Below are 18,551 nucleotides of genomic sequence, written 5' to 3' on the forward strand. Positions count from 1 at the left end.
AAAAAAAAAGAGAGAAAACAACAAGGAATACACGCCTTAATCCTTTTTTTTTTAAAGGCGTCTATCAGAGCAAATAACTTTAAAAGAAAACTAGGTGCGAAGAACTGGAGCAAAAGGGTTTATTTTGTTGTTGGAAGGAAAGAAAGCAGCACAGATAGCGCGCGTGTGTTGGTTCCTTTTGTGTAGGAAAGCGCACTGAAGTAGGGTAGAAAGAGAGAAAGAAAGCGGAAGCGAGGGTGAATAGGGTGACGCTGACACGTGCGTGTGTGTGTGTTGCTTGGTTGCACCAAAGTAGCTATTTAGCGGAAGAAAATCCAGTTATTTGAATTGTCATCCCTCTAATTGGGGGAAGTGGGAAAGCAGGTAAGTTGCAATTAGGGAGAATGGCTAGTGCCCCCCGCCTTGGTCGCAAGGGAGGGAAAATTACTGCCTCACCCATTATCCCTACGCATGCGCTTACGCCTGGAAGTTCCACGTCGCCAGTTTCCCTTCACACACCCGGTGAGGGTACCACGATTATTGGCGACCCCAACGCTGCTCATCCTTTCGGCTCCGATATGCTCACTGTTACGAAGAAACAAACCTCCGCGGAGGCTAATGTTCTTCAATTTGACGTGGGTGCAATCCAATTACTGGGAAAGGGTGTTGTTGTTGGAAGGGCAAAACAGGCTCGGACACGGACGTACCAACCGCAATCCGATGCTACGGAGGTAAAACAGCGGTTGCATGGAGTTTTCTCAGCGCGGCGAAGCAAGGTTCCGCATCGCGCCGCGTCTGCAGGATTGGACGCACTTCAAGAGAGCGAAGTCGTTGCCACGCGAAAGTCGCAAGATACGTTATCACTTGTGGCTGCTTTGCTGTCTGCTGATCGAATGGCGAACATTCTCGTTGTTGTCTCCAAATACTACGAGCTGAGTCACGTCAGGTCGAGTGTTGAGGCCATTTTACGAGAAGAGGGAGAAGATACTCAAAGTGTTGGTGTACTTTTTGGGCAAACTTTCGAGGGTAGCAAATCTACTCGCGCGTGGGTGATGACCGCGGATATGGCCCTCCTCTACATGACACAATTGGGGAGTCCCGCTCCCTTTACGCATGTAGTTGTTCCTTGTTGCGTCGACACAACCTCGTCACTATCATGCTTTCTCAAGATGCTTGGTGGGTGGATGATGAGTAACACACCTCGCTCCCAGTCCGTGCGGCTTGTTGTCACAACGGACTGCAGCAACGATGGTCATGTTGCTAGGACAATTGGTGTACCGAGAGTCAAGATTCTGGATGACAAAGTAATCCGCCTGCACGAATTCTCGTACAATGAGGTGTGCGCTCTACTTGGAAAGCAAACCATGGAAATGGATAAGGATGCCGCGGGGAAATTCCCCAGCCCGCCGAAGCGACTTGTTCACTACACCGCGGATGTCGCCGCTGAGCTTGTGCGTTATGTTGTTACTCACACCCCTACGGCACAGATCTTTTCTATATTTACCGCGGATGTTCGTGAAGTACTTACCGCCCTGCAGGGGGCCAAAATTGAGGACTGCACCGTGTACTCTACGCTGAAAAGCGCTGCTGACAAGGTTGAAACGAAACATCGTGTGCACGTCATAAATCATGTGAGTCATGCCTTGGATACCGAAAATGAATTCACAATGGTGCTAGACATGGGAACCATACGGCGTTCATCTGTACAACACAAGTCGGAGAGTTTCATAGCGGCCAGCACTACAGAATGGGAATCCAAAGCTGAGCAGGCCGAACGCAAGTCTATTCTTGGCGAAAACACCACTTGTTGCTACTTTGCCCTCTTTCAGGATGATGTCGGTGCCTCTTTCCAAGACGAAGCCCAGTTCCTTCCGGACATATTCAATGTGGAGAACGCCTTCGTGCAATGCGCACGACTGAACCTTTCGGTATGTGAGGTGGGTCGCTTGTTACCCTCCGTTCCACGTGATGTTGTTGATCAAGTGATGCAGAAGGTCGCAGAAAAATGTATGATTTCGACTCCGGACAGTCTTGACATCACGTTTCTTGGTGAAATAAAGTCACGACTGCCGGTTGAGATAGACGTTGCGTATTTGATAATGGGTGGTTGCAGCCTGGGGCTCGGAGAGGCAACACTTGTGGTTAGTGCAGTGATTGCGCTGCCCTTCCGATCTACTGCACCTCCTACCTACACCGTGAACCGTTGGACTGAGGCTACTCAGGAAAGTCGGAAGAGATGTGCTGGCGATATTGCATTATCTAGTGACCTTCTCGCTGATGCGTTCGTGTTTTTGGAGTGGCTTAGGCTCCGTACTACCAGTGCAGCGACAGCTGCCTTCCTTGAGGCGTTTCTTGTGCAGGAATTCAAGTTTGAAAAAATAGAGGGATTGATGAACCACATGAGAGATCAGTTGATGAACTACGCGTTTTTGGATCGCCTGGATGACGTGGACACCGTAAATAAGGTTGCAGAATCCTTGAGGGAGAATGCATCGACGATGCTCATGTTGTTGTCTATGGCTCTCTCTCGTCGTGCGGCGTTTATTCGTGATGCGGGCCACATAAACGAGAAGGATCGTCACGCCTCCATGGTATTTGTGCGTACTTCTAAGCAGCTAGTGGTTCATCCATTTATCCCTTCAGGTACCAGATGGGAGACAGGCGGAATCGTGATCCCTGTGATTCTGAAGAACAGTACCACAATTCTGGGGGGAATGTTTTCCCTTGTGGACACTTCACTTTTCTTTGCATCTCTGCTACTACTTTACCCACAAATTGAATATTCCAGGCCGGTGACAACCGAAAGGGGCCGCGTAGTGTACTTCGGCGTTGCGTGCAACTGGCAAATGAAGCGTTTCGTTGTTTCTATTGATGATGCAACACAAATTCTTGATTTCAGGGAGAACATCAACACAGCAATAGGGTGCATGCGGGCGCTGCGTATGCTCCCCCACCCCATTTCAAAGACTAGGTTTGCCATAGCGCTGAAGGAACACGACCGCTTCTTTGACATGGAAAGACTTCACAGAGAAACACAGCGCCGACTCCACAGTCTCGCCGCTGCTCTGAACGTACAGGAACACCAAGGTAGCTTTGAAACGTTCGCAAAGCATTACACCGCGCCGAAGGAAATAATTCCGTTCAATGATGTGGCGGCAACGGATGTATTGTTGCTTCGTCGCTTTGCCGACGGCACGCTATGGGACGAACAGCGGCCTTCGCCGCAAAGCGCACCGGCAATTGGGTCAAGTCCCCAAAAATCAGCAGTATTAACTCCCTTCGATACCGCTATCCCTGCACCGTACGACGATGACGACGATGACGTGCAAATCATCCAAAACTCCTACTTTATGCTGCATGGACCACTCATTGAGGATGATGACGATGATTAAAGTTGAGGACGTTTCCGTGTGGATCCTTTTGCAACGTTGTTGCTCAAGCTTTTGGGGATACATAGACTTGCAGACACCTCCTCTGTTTCCCTTCCGCGCAATCTTTGTAGCTGGCACTTCTGCGACCACATCAATAGGTGATGTAAAAAGGGGTACACGGGATGAATATACAAATGTCTCTGAAGTCAGAGAGGTGCTGAGGGGCTGGTGCAGAGGGATCAGGGACTATGAAAGAGTGTGGTCCCGGCGATGAGCAGAAGGATAAAAATGAGGAATGTGAGTGTTATTGATTGATGATGAATGTGTTGTTGTTGAGGCAGAGGGGAGAAGAGCGGGGTAGATGTTACAGGAATTTGAAAGAAGGAAGGGGGAGGAGCGTGAGAGCGTGACTGATTTGATATTGTGGAATATGCGCTGTGTCGTGGGTATATTCGTGTGTGTGTATGTGTGTTTGCTTGTGCGTTGGGTGGAAGGGGAGCAAGAGGGGTGATTTGTTGAGGTGACGCCTCTGAGTGTGCGGATGTTTTGCGGCACTGGTAAAAAAGTCCACAAACGGGCGTATCGTTTTCTTTTTTTCTTATTTATTCCTTGTTCGGTCTCTCCTACTGGGTTGCGACTCCAAGGGCGAGAAGATATACGGAAAAAAAGAATGCCAACTCAAAAAGGTTGAATATTTAAGTTTCTTTATGTATATACGTCCCTTGATTTTCGCACGTTTTGATGCATCAGTCAATTACCGTCGTTTGGGGGGTTCTCCTTTATTTTGGAGATTGCACCACATGAGGGTTGAGGTGCCTGGAGTGTATCGTCCGAATAGCCCCTTACGTCCCCTAGGCATTTTGTTACCCCTCCTTTTTTTAAAGTGACGCATTGTTGAAACTCTACTTACACGGATCAAGCGCCCGCTCATCTCGTTCTCTCCTCTTTCTTTTTGTTAACCGTTTTACTTCTCTGCTCGTACTCTGTCCTTCGATTTTTAAAAATCCCCCACCGCTGGGTTTTTTTCCGTCTGACATTTCAATGAGGCCACTTGTTATTGTCTAAGGCGCTTGCGATTCTCTATGCTTTGTGTGCATGTCCCTTATATCACTGCTGTGCCTTTGCAACTGTCTCTCTCTCTCTACTACCTTTTCTTTTCTGCACTGTTCCATTTTACCAAACTTCTACCGTAAGCGATCTTCGTAGTTGAGTACTTCACGTACGCAACACGGGGGGTACGCATATATCCAACAGCCACTTTGAATAAGGCGTTAGGGAGGGAGACATTACAAGTGGTAAGTGTAAAGGGTTTAGAAACTCCTGAAGGGGGACTGGAGAAATCCGTCTGCGTCGGCTCTTAGCCCCTCTGTCACTTTGAAAGCGAACTACTCTGACACCTTTTAGGAGAGGGAACACACAACTTACCATTCAGGCATTACGCTCACACTCTTCCACCGACAAATCCACACAAAGTGAGTTGACATTACGTTAACAGAAAGTAGGGGGTATAGGTGGTGCTGCATACCCGAACCTGTTCTTTGAATGATAGTTTAGTGTGAACCCGTACGATGAGTTACCTACCCGACGCGGAGATTGACGCACTCATTCGTGAGGACGAGGAGCGGCGCGCCGGCCGCGGCAACATTTCCATAGCCGAGCTATTTAGTGTGCCAACGCCACCGGCTGTGAAGCCACCGACTCCACCACCTCCGAAGAAGAAGTTAAGAGGCCTCATCTGTGAAATGCTACCAGTAGAGGATGAGGAGTTTTTATGTGATGAATACGATGAACTGGCCCGTTCCCCCAATGATATGGACAGGTGGGTGGGACATCATCGGGATCCTCCTCCACCGCACTACAGTGGCCCGGTGCTGACTCTTAAGTCATGGGGGCCGTACACCCGTTTTGAAGTTTTGTCGAGCCTTCCCCCGGTGCCACCACGATTCGATGGAAAGAAGAAGGTTTGTAATCGAAGTCGGCATTACCCTAGACCCGCCCTTCCAAAGTGTAATAAATCTTTAGACCAGAAAAAACAGTCTAATTCTTTGTGGTTGTGGAAGCGTAGCATGGGTTTTCTTAGCGAAGAGAATCGGTCAACTGGTGTGACTGGAAATCAGTAGTAATCGATTATTCTGTGTGAGTTTTACGCCGCGTGTGCTATGTACTACTATTTTGTTCTTCTGTAGGTGATGTGATTTTGCATCCTTTTGTTTGCTTGCTCTTCTACGCCCAATTCCTGCTTTCCTTATTCCACTCTTATATATGTGAGTGACGTTGCGGAATGCGCTAATATCGGTGGGGCCATTTTATTTCGTGATATCTGTCATGGATTCTCTAGTGCTGCAGCTCCTCTACGTCGATTTCCCCCTTTTTTGTTGTTCTTTTCCTTTGCATCTCCTTCTAACCGGAACTACCAAAACATGAATGTTTTGTGCTTGTGTGTCTAATATACGCTTGGAAAATGGTCAAATGCATTTACAATATAGATATACTGGGCGCATTTGTCCCAATATTTCAAAGTGGTGAGAAAGAGGTTTAAAAGTTAACGTATGTCGAACGAGTACACGACGGCTGCAAGATTGCAACAACATCATCTTTCATCGGGTAGCGCCAGCATGGACATGTGTGTTTACTCGAAATTGTTGGAGGGGTCCTCGACAATTCTGCAGGCAATCAACGCATTAACGCCACTGGCCCCGAAGGCAGCAAACATTGTTGAACGCGAGATCGTAAATTTTATGCGTGCGGCGACGCCCGAGCACCGCGTTCGATGTATATCGCAAATAACGGGTGCGCTTCGTGAACCAGCATTCTACAATCAGCGTCATAAGAGGGGGTGTGCCACCTTTCTGCATAAACTTGCGGTACATTTTGTGTTTCCGCTTCTGTTGCACTCTTCCGTGCGGTATCTTCACCGAGCCCTTGCCACCCTTGTCCGCACGGTGTACGTCGTGAGTGAGGATCTTGAGTTGTGTTTTCAAGAGGCATTTGTTACCGCGCACATAAAGCCTTGGTTTCGCGACGGGTGCCGCCCTAGTTTGTTGCAGCATCTTGACTCCACCGAACTGTCCCTGTTGAAGGATCCCATTATGAACTGGGTAAACTGCATAGATGGCACAATGTGTGTTGCCGTTCCGCTCTTTCCAGCAGTGTTTGCTAACACATTTTTCGACGTTGTTCCGCTTCTGGGCGACAGCCTGCAGTGGATGGTAGACAATGCCTGCGCTGGATGTTCCCAGTCAGAATGTGGAAAAGGCAACGGCGGCATGCTTCTGGGCGAAGATTTGTCGTATGTCCGCTATGGTATCCGTGTTGTAACGACATATGTTCATAAATTTCTTCATCTTCTAGGTGATGTCCTGCATGAAGGGGAGGAACAAAAGGTGGCTGAGGTGCAGGAGGATATATGCAAACTTTTCTCTTCTTCCTTGAGGATGCTTTCATCGGCAGTATTTCCAAAAGATGTTCTTAACGGTGCTGGACTCCTTGTATCCTCGCTTTTGACAATCCGCACGTGCGACGCATCGTTTTTACTTGAGATCTGTCGCTACTGCGGCGCCAGTGAAGTCCGTAAGGAGTCGAACTTCACTTCGGTTGCTGACGACGATGGTTGTAGCAAACGATGGACGGAAGAGTACGTTAGGGAGTTTGTGCAACTTGTGTGTTCCAGTGACCCTCAGCATGAAATATTGCAACGCTCCTTTTCACGAGACTCGTTGCGCCGAATATTCTATTCGTTCACTGCAAATGGTCGTTTCGCCTTGATGAAGGGTTTACTTGCGCATTTATCGACCCCTCTGCGCGGTAACATTGGTTCTGTTGGTGTGCTGCTGAAACCTGTTGTCCCTTTATTGGACAATCTCAGTTCCTATGCCGCCAGTGGGCGGCCCTTGGTTGCGGTGTACGACGTCATAATTCCAGCTGCTATTTCTTATTGCTCCGCCCTCCATGTCCCAGACACGCGCTTCATGGCCATTCAAACTATAGATTCTGTTGTTCGACACCTTTCTTCTGTGTTTACATGCATTGCTGACCTACTCGAAACCACGCTTGAAGAAAGCGTCGTCGAAGGCACGACGCGTGTAGTGAAGAGGGGCGTGCAGCGTGCTGGCGGAGTTGGGTTACTGATTGAAACTGATTGCAAGGCACTAAGCGCACTGTGCGCAAATACTTCTGGACTTATGCGAGCGCTAGGCGAAGCAACAGAGGTAATCATGGGGATGTGGGACGACAGTACACAGCATGTGGCCGGGCCGCTATATGGAGCATACAGCGAAATACTTGCTGTCCATTCCTCTGTTAGACGTTGCAAAACCCTTTTGTCGCAAGGTTCTGGTGTACCAAACCAGGAAGTCGATGCACTGGATGTTGCGGAGACCCTACATGTAATTCTGCCAATACCCAATGAAAGGAGAGGTAAGTACCACGCACTTTTGGCCCTTCTTGACGTTGTGCAGGTACCTCAGTTTCTCTTGGAGCTGCGTAAACATCGTGCTAAATGCAGCAAAGAAGGCGCTGCTGATTATTGTTCTGCAGTGACGCCCGATGATGTTTCAGAAGTTGATGCGCTCTGCGAATTCAGCAGAATGCTTCTTGGTGGTGCAATAAATCCCAAGGTAGGGAGCGCTGCTGGTGAAGTTTTTGCGAAAACGGCCAATTATATTCGTCTTTCGAGCGGTACTGAAACAGAAACTGAAAAACTGTTTTTGGGGGGTGTCATTGAGCCGTTGTTAAAGTCAATTGTGGTTCCCGGATATTGTGCACCTTTGCACGTCGAAGATGCGACACGTATCTCAAACATTGTGACACACATGATCTCTCCGTGTCTGAAACGTGACGAGTCATACCTCCCAACCCTGTTGTCGCGTTTAGCAACGATGGTCGAAAGCGGGGATTGCTATTTCCGGCTGGGTCAAAGTATTGTTGAAATTTTACACCGTGCTCGTGTTGCTGGCAGGGATGTGAGCACTTATATTCATCCCAGAAGTCGCCTTTTCAAGGTTGTCCTCTCGAGTCTACAATCACATTCAAGCGAACTTCGTTATACCGCATTGGGTCTGTGCGTGCTCACCATGAAGAAGGCCGAGCCTGTGCATTACTGGCAGTGTCGCCTCATGGAATGGTACATTAGTACTAATATGCACTCGGGAGGTGATTCGGCGGCCATGCGTAACCTTTTAGAAGTATACAAAAAATGGGCTCAGCGACTGGTTGACAGTTGTGCGAGCAAGTGCAGCAATCGTCGCAGGAAGGCAGAAGGGAACGAAGCGAGCGATCAGTATAGAGAGCTTGTCACCAAACACTTCGTTCGAACCGTGTCGTACATTGCACCGCACATTGGTGAGTCTGTAGAGTGGTGCCGCAATCTTTCGCTTGAACGACGCGTGACAGCGATGATGATATACTCATGCCTCCTCCGAAACTCCACTGAAGTTTTCACAGATACACAACTTCACGAACTTCAGAAGCAGTTACTTCCCGAAACCCTTGTCGAAGGCTTGCTAGAGTGTCTGTCATCAGGTTGGGTGAAAGCACGCGAGTGTGCGTTTGGCATCCTTCAAACGTATTGCAAGTATGCTGCCAGCGCTGTATTTTCTGAGAGCCGCTTGGGTAACCCGGTGGCGGCTAGTGATGCGAAGGCAGGTCTTTCCCATGCTCGCACGTACAAAAAGGCGGAAGGTGAGGTGTTGCGATATGTATTGGCCACATATTTCACACCCGCTGCTAGGAAAGCGGCATCCGAGGACCCACAACGAGAGTGCAAACGGCGGCTGGAATTAGTAAAACTCGAGATTGCTGCACTTCACGGCAAATTTGTCGGACTATGCCAATTGGGTACTAAGAAGGCATACGAACTTGTCAAACTTCATCCATTTCACGGTTCTCTTTCGCTTTGTGCAGCATTGCTATCAAATGTCAAGGAGGTATGTACCACTGCTGACGGACTGCAAGAGTCGTGTAACCAGATGCTTCTGTGCTGCAATCAGGCTCTACAGAATTGTTCCCTACTTGTTGGGGGGGAGGCCAGCGGCTCTGCAAATGAAGGTGATGTGGACGTGGACTGTCGCGGGCACGCATTCGACAAAGGGAACCCTTGCGAGGAGGCGAGTATGCGTGCGGTTGTGAACAACACATGGCTCTGTATCCGCACAGCCGCCGCCGCAGTTGAGCGTGTCGTGGCTCTTGTCAGCATTGACAGTCTCGACTTCAAGGTTGTTCGTGGGGTGTGTTACGTGCTCGTGGAGTCTCTCCTTCGGACTAAGCACAATGGTGTGATGCGTGCGGTGCGTGGAGCACTGAAAACGATTGCTGTTGCCCTTCTTCGCTCGCGGGATGTAACCTGCCATACTCTCCCTTCTGAGATTCTGGAGTTTCTGTTGGGACCAGATGGCGTCACCTCCGTAAGTGTAGCGCGCATGCTGCGGCGCAGCCAAGGGTTGCCACATGCCCTGCTTGCTGTGCTTGAGGCGGAAGACATAGGCGTTCCTGCTACCCTCTTTCCCCAAGCTATGAAGAGGCTTCTTCATGTGGCAACCAATGCACATAGCAACGAGGGCGGCCCAGATTTGTGCCCCCCAAATGGTAATGATGAGCGGCGGACGCCCGAAGCTGATGGGGAGATTCGTCGTAGCCAGCGTTCAAACGCTCTGAACGTTTTGAAGTTTATATTTGAAAACAAATCATTTGCATCGCGCTCCGTGTCACACCTTGAAGATGCATTTTGGATAGCGGCGTCCGGGTTCGATGATCCCAGTTGGGGCATACGGAACAGTTCACTGATGCTCTTTTCAGCTGTACTCCCCCGTTTCGTTGGCGAGCATCCCTCTACCGGTGGTGTAGGAGTGAACACCTCTCTCCACGACATTGCTATTCGTGCTCCCCGCGCAGTGGCCTTTGCGTACGAGGAGTTGGTTAAGAGCTTCACGAACCCCTCACCGAGCTTGGGAGCGTTTCCACTTCTGCAGATGCTTTCTATGCTAGCTCCCGATCCCCCTCATGTTATCACAAAGGCAACTACGGTAAACCTGGAGGGAAATGAACAAGAGCAACCTGACTCACAGCGCATCGTGAATGCAGTGGTACGCTGTGGTTCTTCAAGGAATCTCATGATTCGTGCTGCCTGCAGTGTCGCACTGACATCGCTTGTGCCACCGACTAACCTTGAGGGATTGTTTGCAGAGTTTTGTTCAGCGCTGTCTGCATCACGAACCGCAGCGAACGCCTTACACGGCGTGCTGCTGCACCTTCAGCAGTTTCATACTTTCTACGTTGGAACGCTTCGTCGTCACGTGAAACCAAGGGCACTGAGCAGCAGTGTGACACCCACTGTGCAACTGCTTGTTAGCCGCCTTACTGTAGAGGGCCTTACTATTTCTCAGGGGAATTCTGCGCAGGAACCGGTGCTGTCACGGGCTTGTGTCCGCTGTCCAACAATAGCCGCCACCTTCTTTAGTGTCGCATCTGATGCACTATACCATGCAACAGTTGGTATGAAGGGCATTCAAAAAAAAGATATCACCGATTCCGTCTGGTCGCTGGTGAACATTGGTGTTTCGACGCTACACTCTATACTGTGTACCGCCACCCCGCTGTACAGCCTTTCGCGCGCCTACCATGCGGCTGTTATGGAAAATACCACCCTTTTTGCACTGCTCGCTGTGCATTATCTGTCGGATATCACCACCCATCATGGAACACATGACGCATTATGGGTTGCGTTGCGCGATGTTTTCGCTTGCGAGGCGAGCAAAATAATCATGTCTCACACCATGAACCACATAAGCTACCTAATGTCGAAGAATTGGTGGTCGAGTGAGATATCGGTTGGCGTTGTGAAGCAATTTGCTGTACGTATGAAGTGCGATCTTGTACACGCGGCTTTAACGATGCTGCGGGAGAGCCTCGGCGACAACAGACATGTGAAAGGTCTGTCGTGCTTGGAGCTGTTACGTATGCAGTCTCAGTTGGAGTTTGTTGTTACCATGAGTAAGGAGGGGCTCATGTGTCTAGAGGCGCACAGTGAATTATTTGACGCGGTAGAGGACCTACTTCTACGGCGCATGAACCCCAGTGCTAAGCATTTTCTGCGCAATGCAGATGTGCATAGTTGGGCTATTCGCTTTCTTGGTCTCCGTTGTACTTGTCATATGCCACACAACGAAGCCGTCTTGGAGATCATTACACATTACTGTTTTCCCACAGTGAATGTACAGACGCGATTAGCGGTAGTGGATTCACTGAATGATAGTTTCTTGGCGGGTGTCGTAACAAGCCCCGCTGCCGCCGCTACTACTTCTACATTTACTAAGCAGCGATCTGTTTACCTCCTTGTTTTGCTTCAGCTCCTGTTCGACGACGCCTATGATGTGCGCACTGCTGCTTGCCGTGTCGTCTCACGTCTCGTATTGGCGGCGGCTTTGCCACTTGACCACACAAGTTGTGTGATCGCTCTCGTGTCGCTTCTTCGCTCGTATTGTTCCACTGGGGAGTTGTCACCGGTGATGGTAAAGCAATATCTTCTAAAGAATACGGAATGCTGTCTTTCCGGCTCTGCAACTAAGGATACGTGTGGTGACGATGATGATGAAGGGAGTGATGAAGAAGGCGTGCTCTTCGAAAAGGAGGCGGATAACATGTTTGCCGAGGGTTCGTTGCTTGCCTTTCTTGCAACCGTAATTACACGGGAGGGGGCTGACTGCGTGCCGGTTTTTTCGGTGTACACTGAACTAGTGAACGTTTCGGAACGGTGCGGTAACCCGGCGGTCATGTACGGTGCGCTGCTGGATGAGCCGTTGCCATGTGGCGCCTGACATTACGATGTGACACGTAGCGTTGTTAATTTAATAAAGAGGTGCAGCGAGCATCTACACATTGTGAGAATCGATTAAGGAAGTGGCTCCTATGAGCCTCTGTACGATTTTTTACAAACAACTTTTTAACCGCTGTGGTATGTGGCGTTACGATGGCTCTTGCATTTCCCTGTGCGGGGTGGAAGAATTGCAATGCCAACGCTATCCGTGTAGCGTGCGGATACCACAAAGTGGGCCACATTTGAATGTGTTCGGTGGTATTTTTACTAAAAGTTGTACAACGTACTTGATCGTAACTTCACGTACGTCCATCATCTGGTCCGTATGATTTTCTCCTGTATATATTTTTTTCGTGGGGTTACATGGGATTTTATTACTAGAAACTGAGGGAAGTAAGTGGGTTTGGGGGAAGACATATCAAGTCTGAATTGGCAAATGTCTGTTTCTAGTCAAATAGGCATAAGGCGACACGCCTTGTTGCCCTTCATCGGGAGTGTTGCAGGCCGCCGTAACTTTCGAGGATGCCAATGGACTCATCACAGTTGCCGCTTCATGTCGTCCTGCAACCCTCTTCGTGGGTCCTTCAAATATCGTCACAACAGAACACTCCCCGAAGATGCGGTTAATCCATTAACGACCCCAACAAACGTCGACGCGGGAGTTCTTCACGTTGTTTCCGTGCCTATTGGTAATTTGAAAGACTTTTCTATTCGTGCACTTGATGTACTTCGACAAGTGGATTACATTGTAACGACGGACCGCCCTGCAACAAAGACACTCCTTGACCTTGTTCAAATTGAGTCCCAGGGCCGCTTAATTCATTATTCCCGTAGCAATCGCACGACAACGAAAGAGAAACTAGTTGAGCTCCTGTTGGGAGGAAGGAGGATGGCATTGGTGTGTACGAGCGGAACACCATGCGTGGGTGATGTAGGCGGTGAACTGGTGCGGGAGATGCAGGCTGAAGGTGTTCGTGTCGCGGCGGTACCCGGGTCATGCGCTCTGACATGTGCATTGGCTGTTGCTGGTGTCACAACTTCCCTTCACGAGGTTAGTGCGACTGCAGACACGAATCGGGCATGTGCTGCCAAGCGGCCGAGGATTGGCTCTCTCCGTGACGGTTCTTTTTACTTTGGAAATGTGCTTCCGGAATCTCATGGTGAGCGGTTGCGGGTCCTTCGGACGGCTGTAGGAGAGGCAACTCACCCATGTGTTTTTTATGAGGTTCCCCGGCGTCTTTTGTCGGTTTTACAGGACATCGCACTCGTCCTTCCCAAACGACGCGTCGTACTAACACATGAACTGACAAAGGTAAATGAATCTATACATGCAGATGTTGCAGAAAAGCTACTGTCTTTTTATTCGCGACAGGAGGCGAATATGCTGCTTAAGAAGGGGCAACTTGTCCTGATCATCGATGGGCCGGATGAAAACGAAATGCGGGAACGCTTAGAATGCGAAGCCCTAAAGCGACAGCGACTGCGGAGGAGTTTTGCATCGTTAACCGGACGCTGTGGTAACATGGAGGAGAAAAATACTCACGATGTGGGGAAGACTAAAAGAATGAGGTTGTGCCGTCGGTCCTTATTGCGCAAGAAGCGGCGTGAGGCGCTTATTTCAAGAATAGAAAAAGAACAAGAGAGAATACGAATGACAATGTTGATTAACCGTACGGACGCAACAAGAGATTAAGCCCTACCCACTAAGTTTAGGTATGGCTTGGGTATTTGTCTACACTGGCAACTATGATTGTAGTCTCTTTTTTTTTTTTCGTACACAAATACGCCCCGTTTCCTCGTCTTTGTTTTCACATTGTAACTATATATATATATATATATATATATATGAGCGGTTAACAAGGGGCCAGCTACATATTATTGTTTCACGTCAGTGTACGTGATTGTCCTTCATTTTTGTCTCGAGTGTTTCGTACCTCGTTTCACTCACTTGAACGCATAAAAAGAATAATGCACATCAAGACTCCCCGCTTTGTATGTCATTCATATTTTGAAAAAAAAAAAGGAGAAGAGAATATAACCCTACACAAAGATTGAAGATAAGTTTTTATACATATATTTACTACCACATAAATTGTTGATATCATTACGAAGTGGCCTGTGGTGCAAACAACAGGAAACACCTGTGGAAAGGCATAAAAATAACTGTTGTTACTTTCAGGAAGGGAAAAAAGACGGAAGATCATGTCAATGGATGTCGGTGTTGTCGGCCTCGGGGTGATGGGTGCGAACCTGGCCTTGAACATTGCGGAGAAAGGGTTTAAAGTTGCTGTGTTCAACCGTACGTACTCTAAGAGCGAGGAATTCATGAAAGCGAATGCCTCTGCTCCATTTGCGGGTAATTTGAAGGCGTTTGAAACTATGGAGGCATTTGCAGCGTCACTCAAGAAACCTCGAAAGGCCCTCATCCTGGTGCAGGCGGGCGCGGCTACGGACTCAACAATTGAACAACTTAAGAAAGTGTTTGAGAAGGGAGATATCCTCGTTGATACCGGTAACGCGCATTTTAAGGATCAGGGACGCCGCGCCCAGCAGCTGGAGGCGGCAGGTCTCCGGTTTCTTGGGATGGGCATATCCGGGGGCGAGGAGGGTGCACGCAAAGGGCCAGCCTTTTTCCCTGGAGGGACGCTTAGTGTGTGGGAGGAAATACGACCAATTGTTGAGGCCGCCGCAGCTAAGGCAGATGATGGCCGGCCCTGTGTGACGATGAACGGCAGCGGCGGCGCGGGATCATGCGTGAAGATGTACCACAATTCGGGTGAATACGCCATTTTGCAAATCTGGGGTGAGGTTTTTGACATCCTTCGGGCAATGGGACTGAACAACGATGAAGTTGCTGCCGTTCTTGAAGATTGGAAATCAAAGAACTTCTTGAAGTCTTATATGCTCGATATCTCAATTGCAGCCGCGCGGGCAAAGGATAAGGATGGAAGTTATCTTACGGAGCACGTGATGGATCGTATTGGATCGAAGGGCACCGGCTTATGGTCCGCCCAAGAGGCTCTCGAGATTGGAGTCCCTGCGCCCAGTTTGAACATGGCTGTCGTATCGCGGCAGTTCACAATGTATAAAACTGAGCGTCAAGCGAATGCCAGCAATGCACCCGGTATTACTCAATCCCCTGGATACACTCTCAAAAACAAAAGCCCCAGTGGGCCCGAAATTAAGCAGCTCTACGACTCTGTGTGCATTGCCATTATCTCATGCTACGCTCAAATGTTTCAGTGCCTGCGTGAGATGGACAAGGTGCATAACTTCGGACTCAATCTTCCAGCTACCATTGCAACTTTCCGCGCCGGTTGCATTTTGCAGGGCTACCTTTTAAAACCCATGACTGAGGCATTCGAAAAGAATCCCAACATTAGCAATCTCATGTGTGCATTCCAAACCGAGATCAGGGCAGGACTACAGAATTACCGCGATATGGTGGCACTTATCACATCAAAGTTGGAAGTGTCCATTCCTGTGCTGTCAGCCTCCCTCAATTACGTTACTGCGATGTTTACGCCAACACTCAAGTATGGGCAACTTGTGTCGTTGCAGCGGGATGTGTTCGGTCGGCACGGCTACGAAAGGGTGGATAAAGACGGCCGCGAATCATTCCAATGGCCTGAGTTGCAATAACATACTTTGCCTCATATTCTCTTCGTCCTTTCCTCTGTTCTATTAACAGAAATCTACGATGTGACATGGAGCGATTGTGTGATACGGGGGTTGATCGGATGTACACGCGCGTATTTTCATACACAATTTGTCGTGCAACAACCTCGTGGAACAACCGAAAGGGAAAAGGAGAGAGACAAAAGGTGTCGAAGGGGGAACGGAAAAAATGTGCGTGTGGGCAAGGCGGATGTGCAAAAGGTAGCTGAATAGCGGAAGGGGAGAGGAGGGTTGTGGTTTATTGTTATACTGGTGCAAAAGTTGGGAGGGAGAAGAGTGACACTGGGGTTCTTTCTTTTTCTTTTTTCAATGCTCTGAAGCACCTTCCGCCTTCTCACTTCGCCGATGTCGTGCACATCATAAACCCCTTTTGAGTAATTAACTTTTTATTTTGCCGTGGGAAAGTACTGTGTGGCGCTGATTTTTCTTTTACCATTACAATTTATTATATTATTTTGAAAAAAAAAACGCCTGGTGAATTTTCTAACGACATGTTTGTTTAGTTTGTCTTTTTCCAACACTATTTGGAGTACTTTGTTTATGCCCCTCCAGCATATGCATGTTCTCTGCTACGATTTTTTTCTTCACCGCCACTTTATGTAGCAAACACGTTTCACTTCACTTTCCTTCCATTTTCTTGTCTATTCTTCCCTTTCCTCACTTTCTTTGATGTATGCCATGTGGTTTGTATTTTCTACCCAAGGCACAATATGGGCGGTGATTCTCTTAATTTAAAGCGGCCGAATATAAGGCGGCTGGGCCCCTTCGAAAATTCGACGCTCTGTTACTTTCTTTTTTCACGTTACACCTCGGTTAAAATACAAGAAAATAACAGTGACAACAACAACTTCCCAGCGTTAAGGTGGGGCAACGAACATTACACATCGATAATCATTTGCTACCTGCAGCGCATTCGCACGGGGCGTTCAATCGTTTTCGCTTTCCCCTTTAAGTGGTAACCAATAGGGACGATTAGGTGCTAGTTTGATGGATGCAACACTTCACGATAAAAGCACGCGGCAAAACACTGCACCAACCTGTCTATCCAAAGCGGAGACAAAACCATCGATTCATGCGGCGGCGGGTCTCCTTGGTGCCTCCATATCAACGGCAATGTTTTATCCACTAGACGCTCTTCGCACGCAAATGCACGTTTGTAAAGGAGGAGACGTCAACCAACTCTCATCGCTGCGTCAGGTTATTCGACAAAAGGGGTTGCGAAGATTATACGCAGGTTTCGCTGTATCTGTCACCTCCTATGGTATCGGGTGGGGAGCTTACATGGCCGTCTTTAAATCTGTACAGCAGAACCTATCTGCGTACGTTTCGAGTAATCAAATAGGCGGAGGCAGTGGGAGCGCTAAAAGCGGCAGTGTGACAGCTGGGTGTAACGTTTTGAGTGGTTGCGCCGCTGCCATAACAACTGGAACTGTTGTTACGCCACTTTGTGTTATAAGGACTCGACAGCAACTGTTCGATGGGAGCAATGGCGCCAAACCACAGAACTGCTGGCAGGGATTTAAGGCAATAGTAGAAAACGAGGGATGTGGCGCCCTCATGCGGGGCATGATACCCCAGATTCTGATTATGGGAAATACCATCATCCAAATGGCCATTTATGAGGAGCTTCGGCATTACATTGTGGAACAGAAAATTCAACCCACTTCTTTTGATGTGGCATTGATATCTTCTGTTTCTAAAGCTGTGGCATCAGCTCTGTTCAACCCGATTGAAGTTGTGAGGACTCGCTTGCAGGACAAGCGTAATTGCACCTCCCCTGAGTACCGTTCCATGACCGTGGGATTGCGTACCATTTGGCGCACGGAAGGAATTCGTGGCCTTTACAGGGGCGTTTGGGTGAATCTTTGCCGTGTCGTTCCGACAACATCGGTGTCTTTTATTTTGTACGAGAAGTTCCTAGCGATACTTTCACATCACAACGCGCGTAGGGCGGCGTGTCTTCCCCTGGTGGCAGACTGATGGAAGAGTGAACGTTTGCGTGTTTGTATTTGTGTGCTTGTTTGCGTGTATGTGTGTAAGAACAATACTCCCACTGTAATTGTGCGGGGTTGCCCTGTAATTGAAGGTTTGTGTGTGTGTGTGTGTCTAGTACTTATCTATAATATTGTGAAGAAATAAACTGTAAGTTTATGTGGAGGGGAACAGTTTGTTTTCCACCCTGTTTTGCGGTTGTGCAGGTGCTTCAGTTGTTCGCAATTCAGCATTTTCGAGATCGCGTGCACACGTATATACATAAATATGGCAGTGATGCGCACTCAGTTCAGTGCTACAAGTAGGGCTACAGGCGTAAAGTATTGTACTAAAATTACATTTGATAAAACTGTGTACATGTGCAGGTGCAAGGGGGAAAAAAGGAAGAGTAAGTGCGTCTTCATTAGTTTATCCTAGTTTTTTTGTTTTGTCCTTACTTATCTTTATTTCTTTCTTTTCTGGAACGTGTTGCCACATTGTGGATTTCTTGAGGGTTCCAGGGAAGACTGATAAGTCGAGTGTATGTTTGCAGAAACGTAAAGCCTACGGGGCCATCGACACCGTAAAGTGGGAAAGAAAGAAGGCAAGGAGATATAGTGACTGATCGTACTTGAAGGTTGACAAATCAGAGCGGACGAGGAGTATACTAATCGAGACTGGTAATGTTGTGGCGTCAGTTGCGTACCAGATGCTTAACCTGTATTTCTTCACTCCGCGTCGAA

General features: G+C 48.5%; 6 protein-coding genes across 6 annotated transcripts; all 6 read left to right on the forward strand.

Moving 5' to 3' along the window:
- Window positions 1–383: 383 nt before the first annotated feature.
- Window positions 384–3,371, forward strand: TbgDal_IX7310 (hypothetical protein, conserved; the record flags this gene model as incomplete). Its single annotated transcript, XM_011778619.1, has 1 exon — window positions 384–3,371. The coding sequence occupies one exon, from the start codon at window positions 384–386 to the stop codon at window positions 3,369–3,371; it is 2,988 nt and encodes a 995-aa protein (XP_011776921.1).
- A 1,547-nt stretch (window positions 3,372–4,918) lies between these two features.
- On the forward strand, window positions 4,919–5,470 carry TbgDal_IX7320 (hypothetical protein, conserved; the record flags this gene model as incomplete). The annotated part of the gene is made up of 1 exon (XM_011778620.1): window positions 4,919–5,470. The coding sequence occupies one exon, from the start codon at window positions 4,919–4,921 to the stop codon at window positions 5,468–5,470; it is 552 nt and encodes a 183-aa protein (XP_011776922.1).
- A 429-nt stretch (window positions 5,471–5,899) lies between these two features.
- TbgDal_IX7330 (hypothetical protein, conserved) lies at window positions 5,900–12,160 on the forward strand (the record flags this gene model as incomplete). Its single annotated transcript, XM_011778621.1, has 1 exon — window positions 5,900–12,160. One exon carries the CDS (start codon window positions 5,900–5,902, stop codon window positions 12,158–12,160), a length of 6,261 nt encoding a protein of 2,086 aa, XP_011776923.1.
- Window positions 12,161–12,595: 435 nt separating this feature from the next.
- Window positions 12,596–13,852, forward strand: TbgDal_IX7340 (hypothetical protein, conserved; the record flags this gene model as incomplete). The annotated part of the gene is made up of 1 exon (XM_011778622.1): window positions 12,596–13,852. The coding sequence occupies one exon, from the start codon at window positions 12,596–12,598 to the stop codon at window positions 13,850–13,852; it is 1,257 nt and encodes a 418-aa protein (XP_011776924.1).
- A 509-nt stretch (window positions 13,853–14,361) lies between these two features.
- Window positions 14,362–15,801, forward strand: TbgDal_IX7350 (6-phosphogluconate dehydrogenase,decarboxylating, putative; the record flags this gene model as incomplete). Its single annotated transcript, XM_011778623.1, has 1 exon — window positions 14,362–15,801. The coding sequence occupies one exon, from the start codon at window positions 14,362–14,364 to the stop codon at window positions 15,799–15,801; it is 1,440 nt and encodes a 479-aa protein (XP_011776925.1).
- Window positions 15,802–16,824: 1,023 nt separating this feature from the next.
- TbgDal_IX7360 (mitochondrial carrier protein, putative) lies at window positions 16,825–17,817 on the forward strand (the record flags this gene model as incomplete). Its single annotated transcript, XM_011778624.1, has 1 exon — window positions 16,825–17,817. The coding sequence occupies one exon, from the start codon at window positions 16,825–16,827 to the stop codon at window positions 17,815–17,817; it is 993 nt and encodes a 330-aa protein (XP_011776926.1).
- Between the last annotated feature and the right edge of the window lie 734 nt (window positions 17,818–18,551).

Source organism: Trypanosoma brucei, chromosome 9 (assembly GCF_000210295.1).
Source record: "Trypanosoma brucei gambiense DAL972 chromosome 9, complete sequence".
Lineage (NCBI taxonomy): Eukaryota > Euglenozoa > Kinetoplastea > Trypanosomatida > Trypanosomatidae > Trypanosoma > Trypanosoma brucei.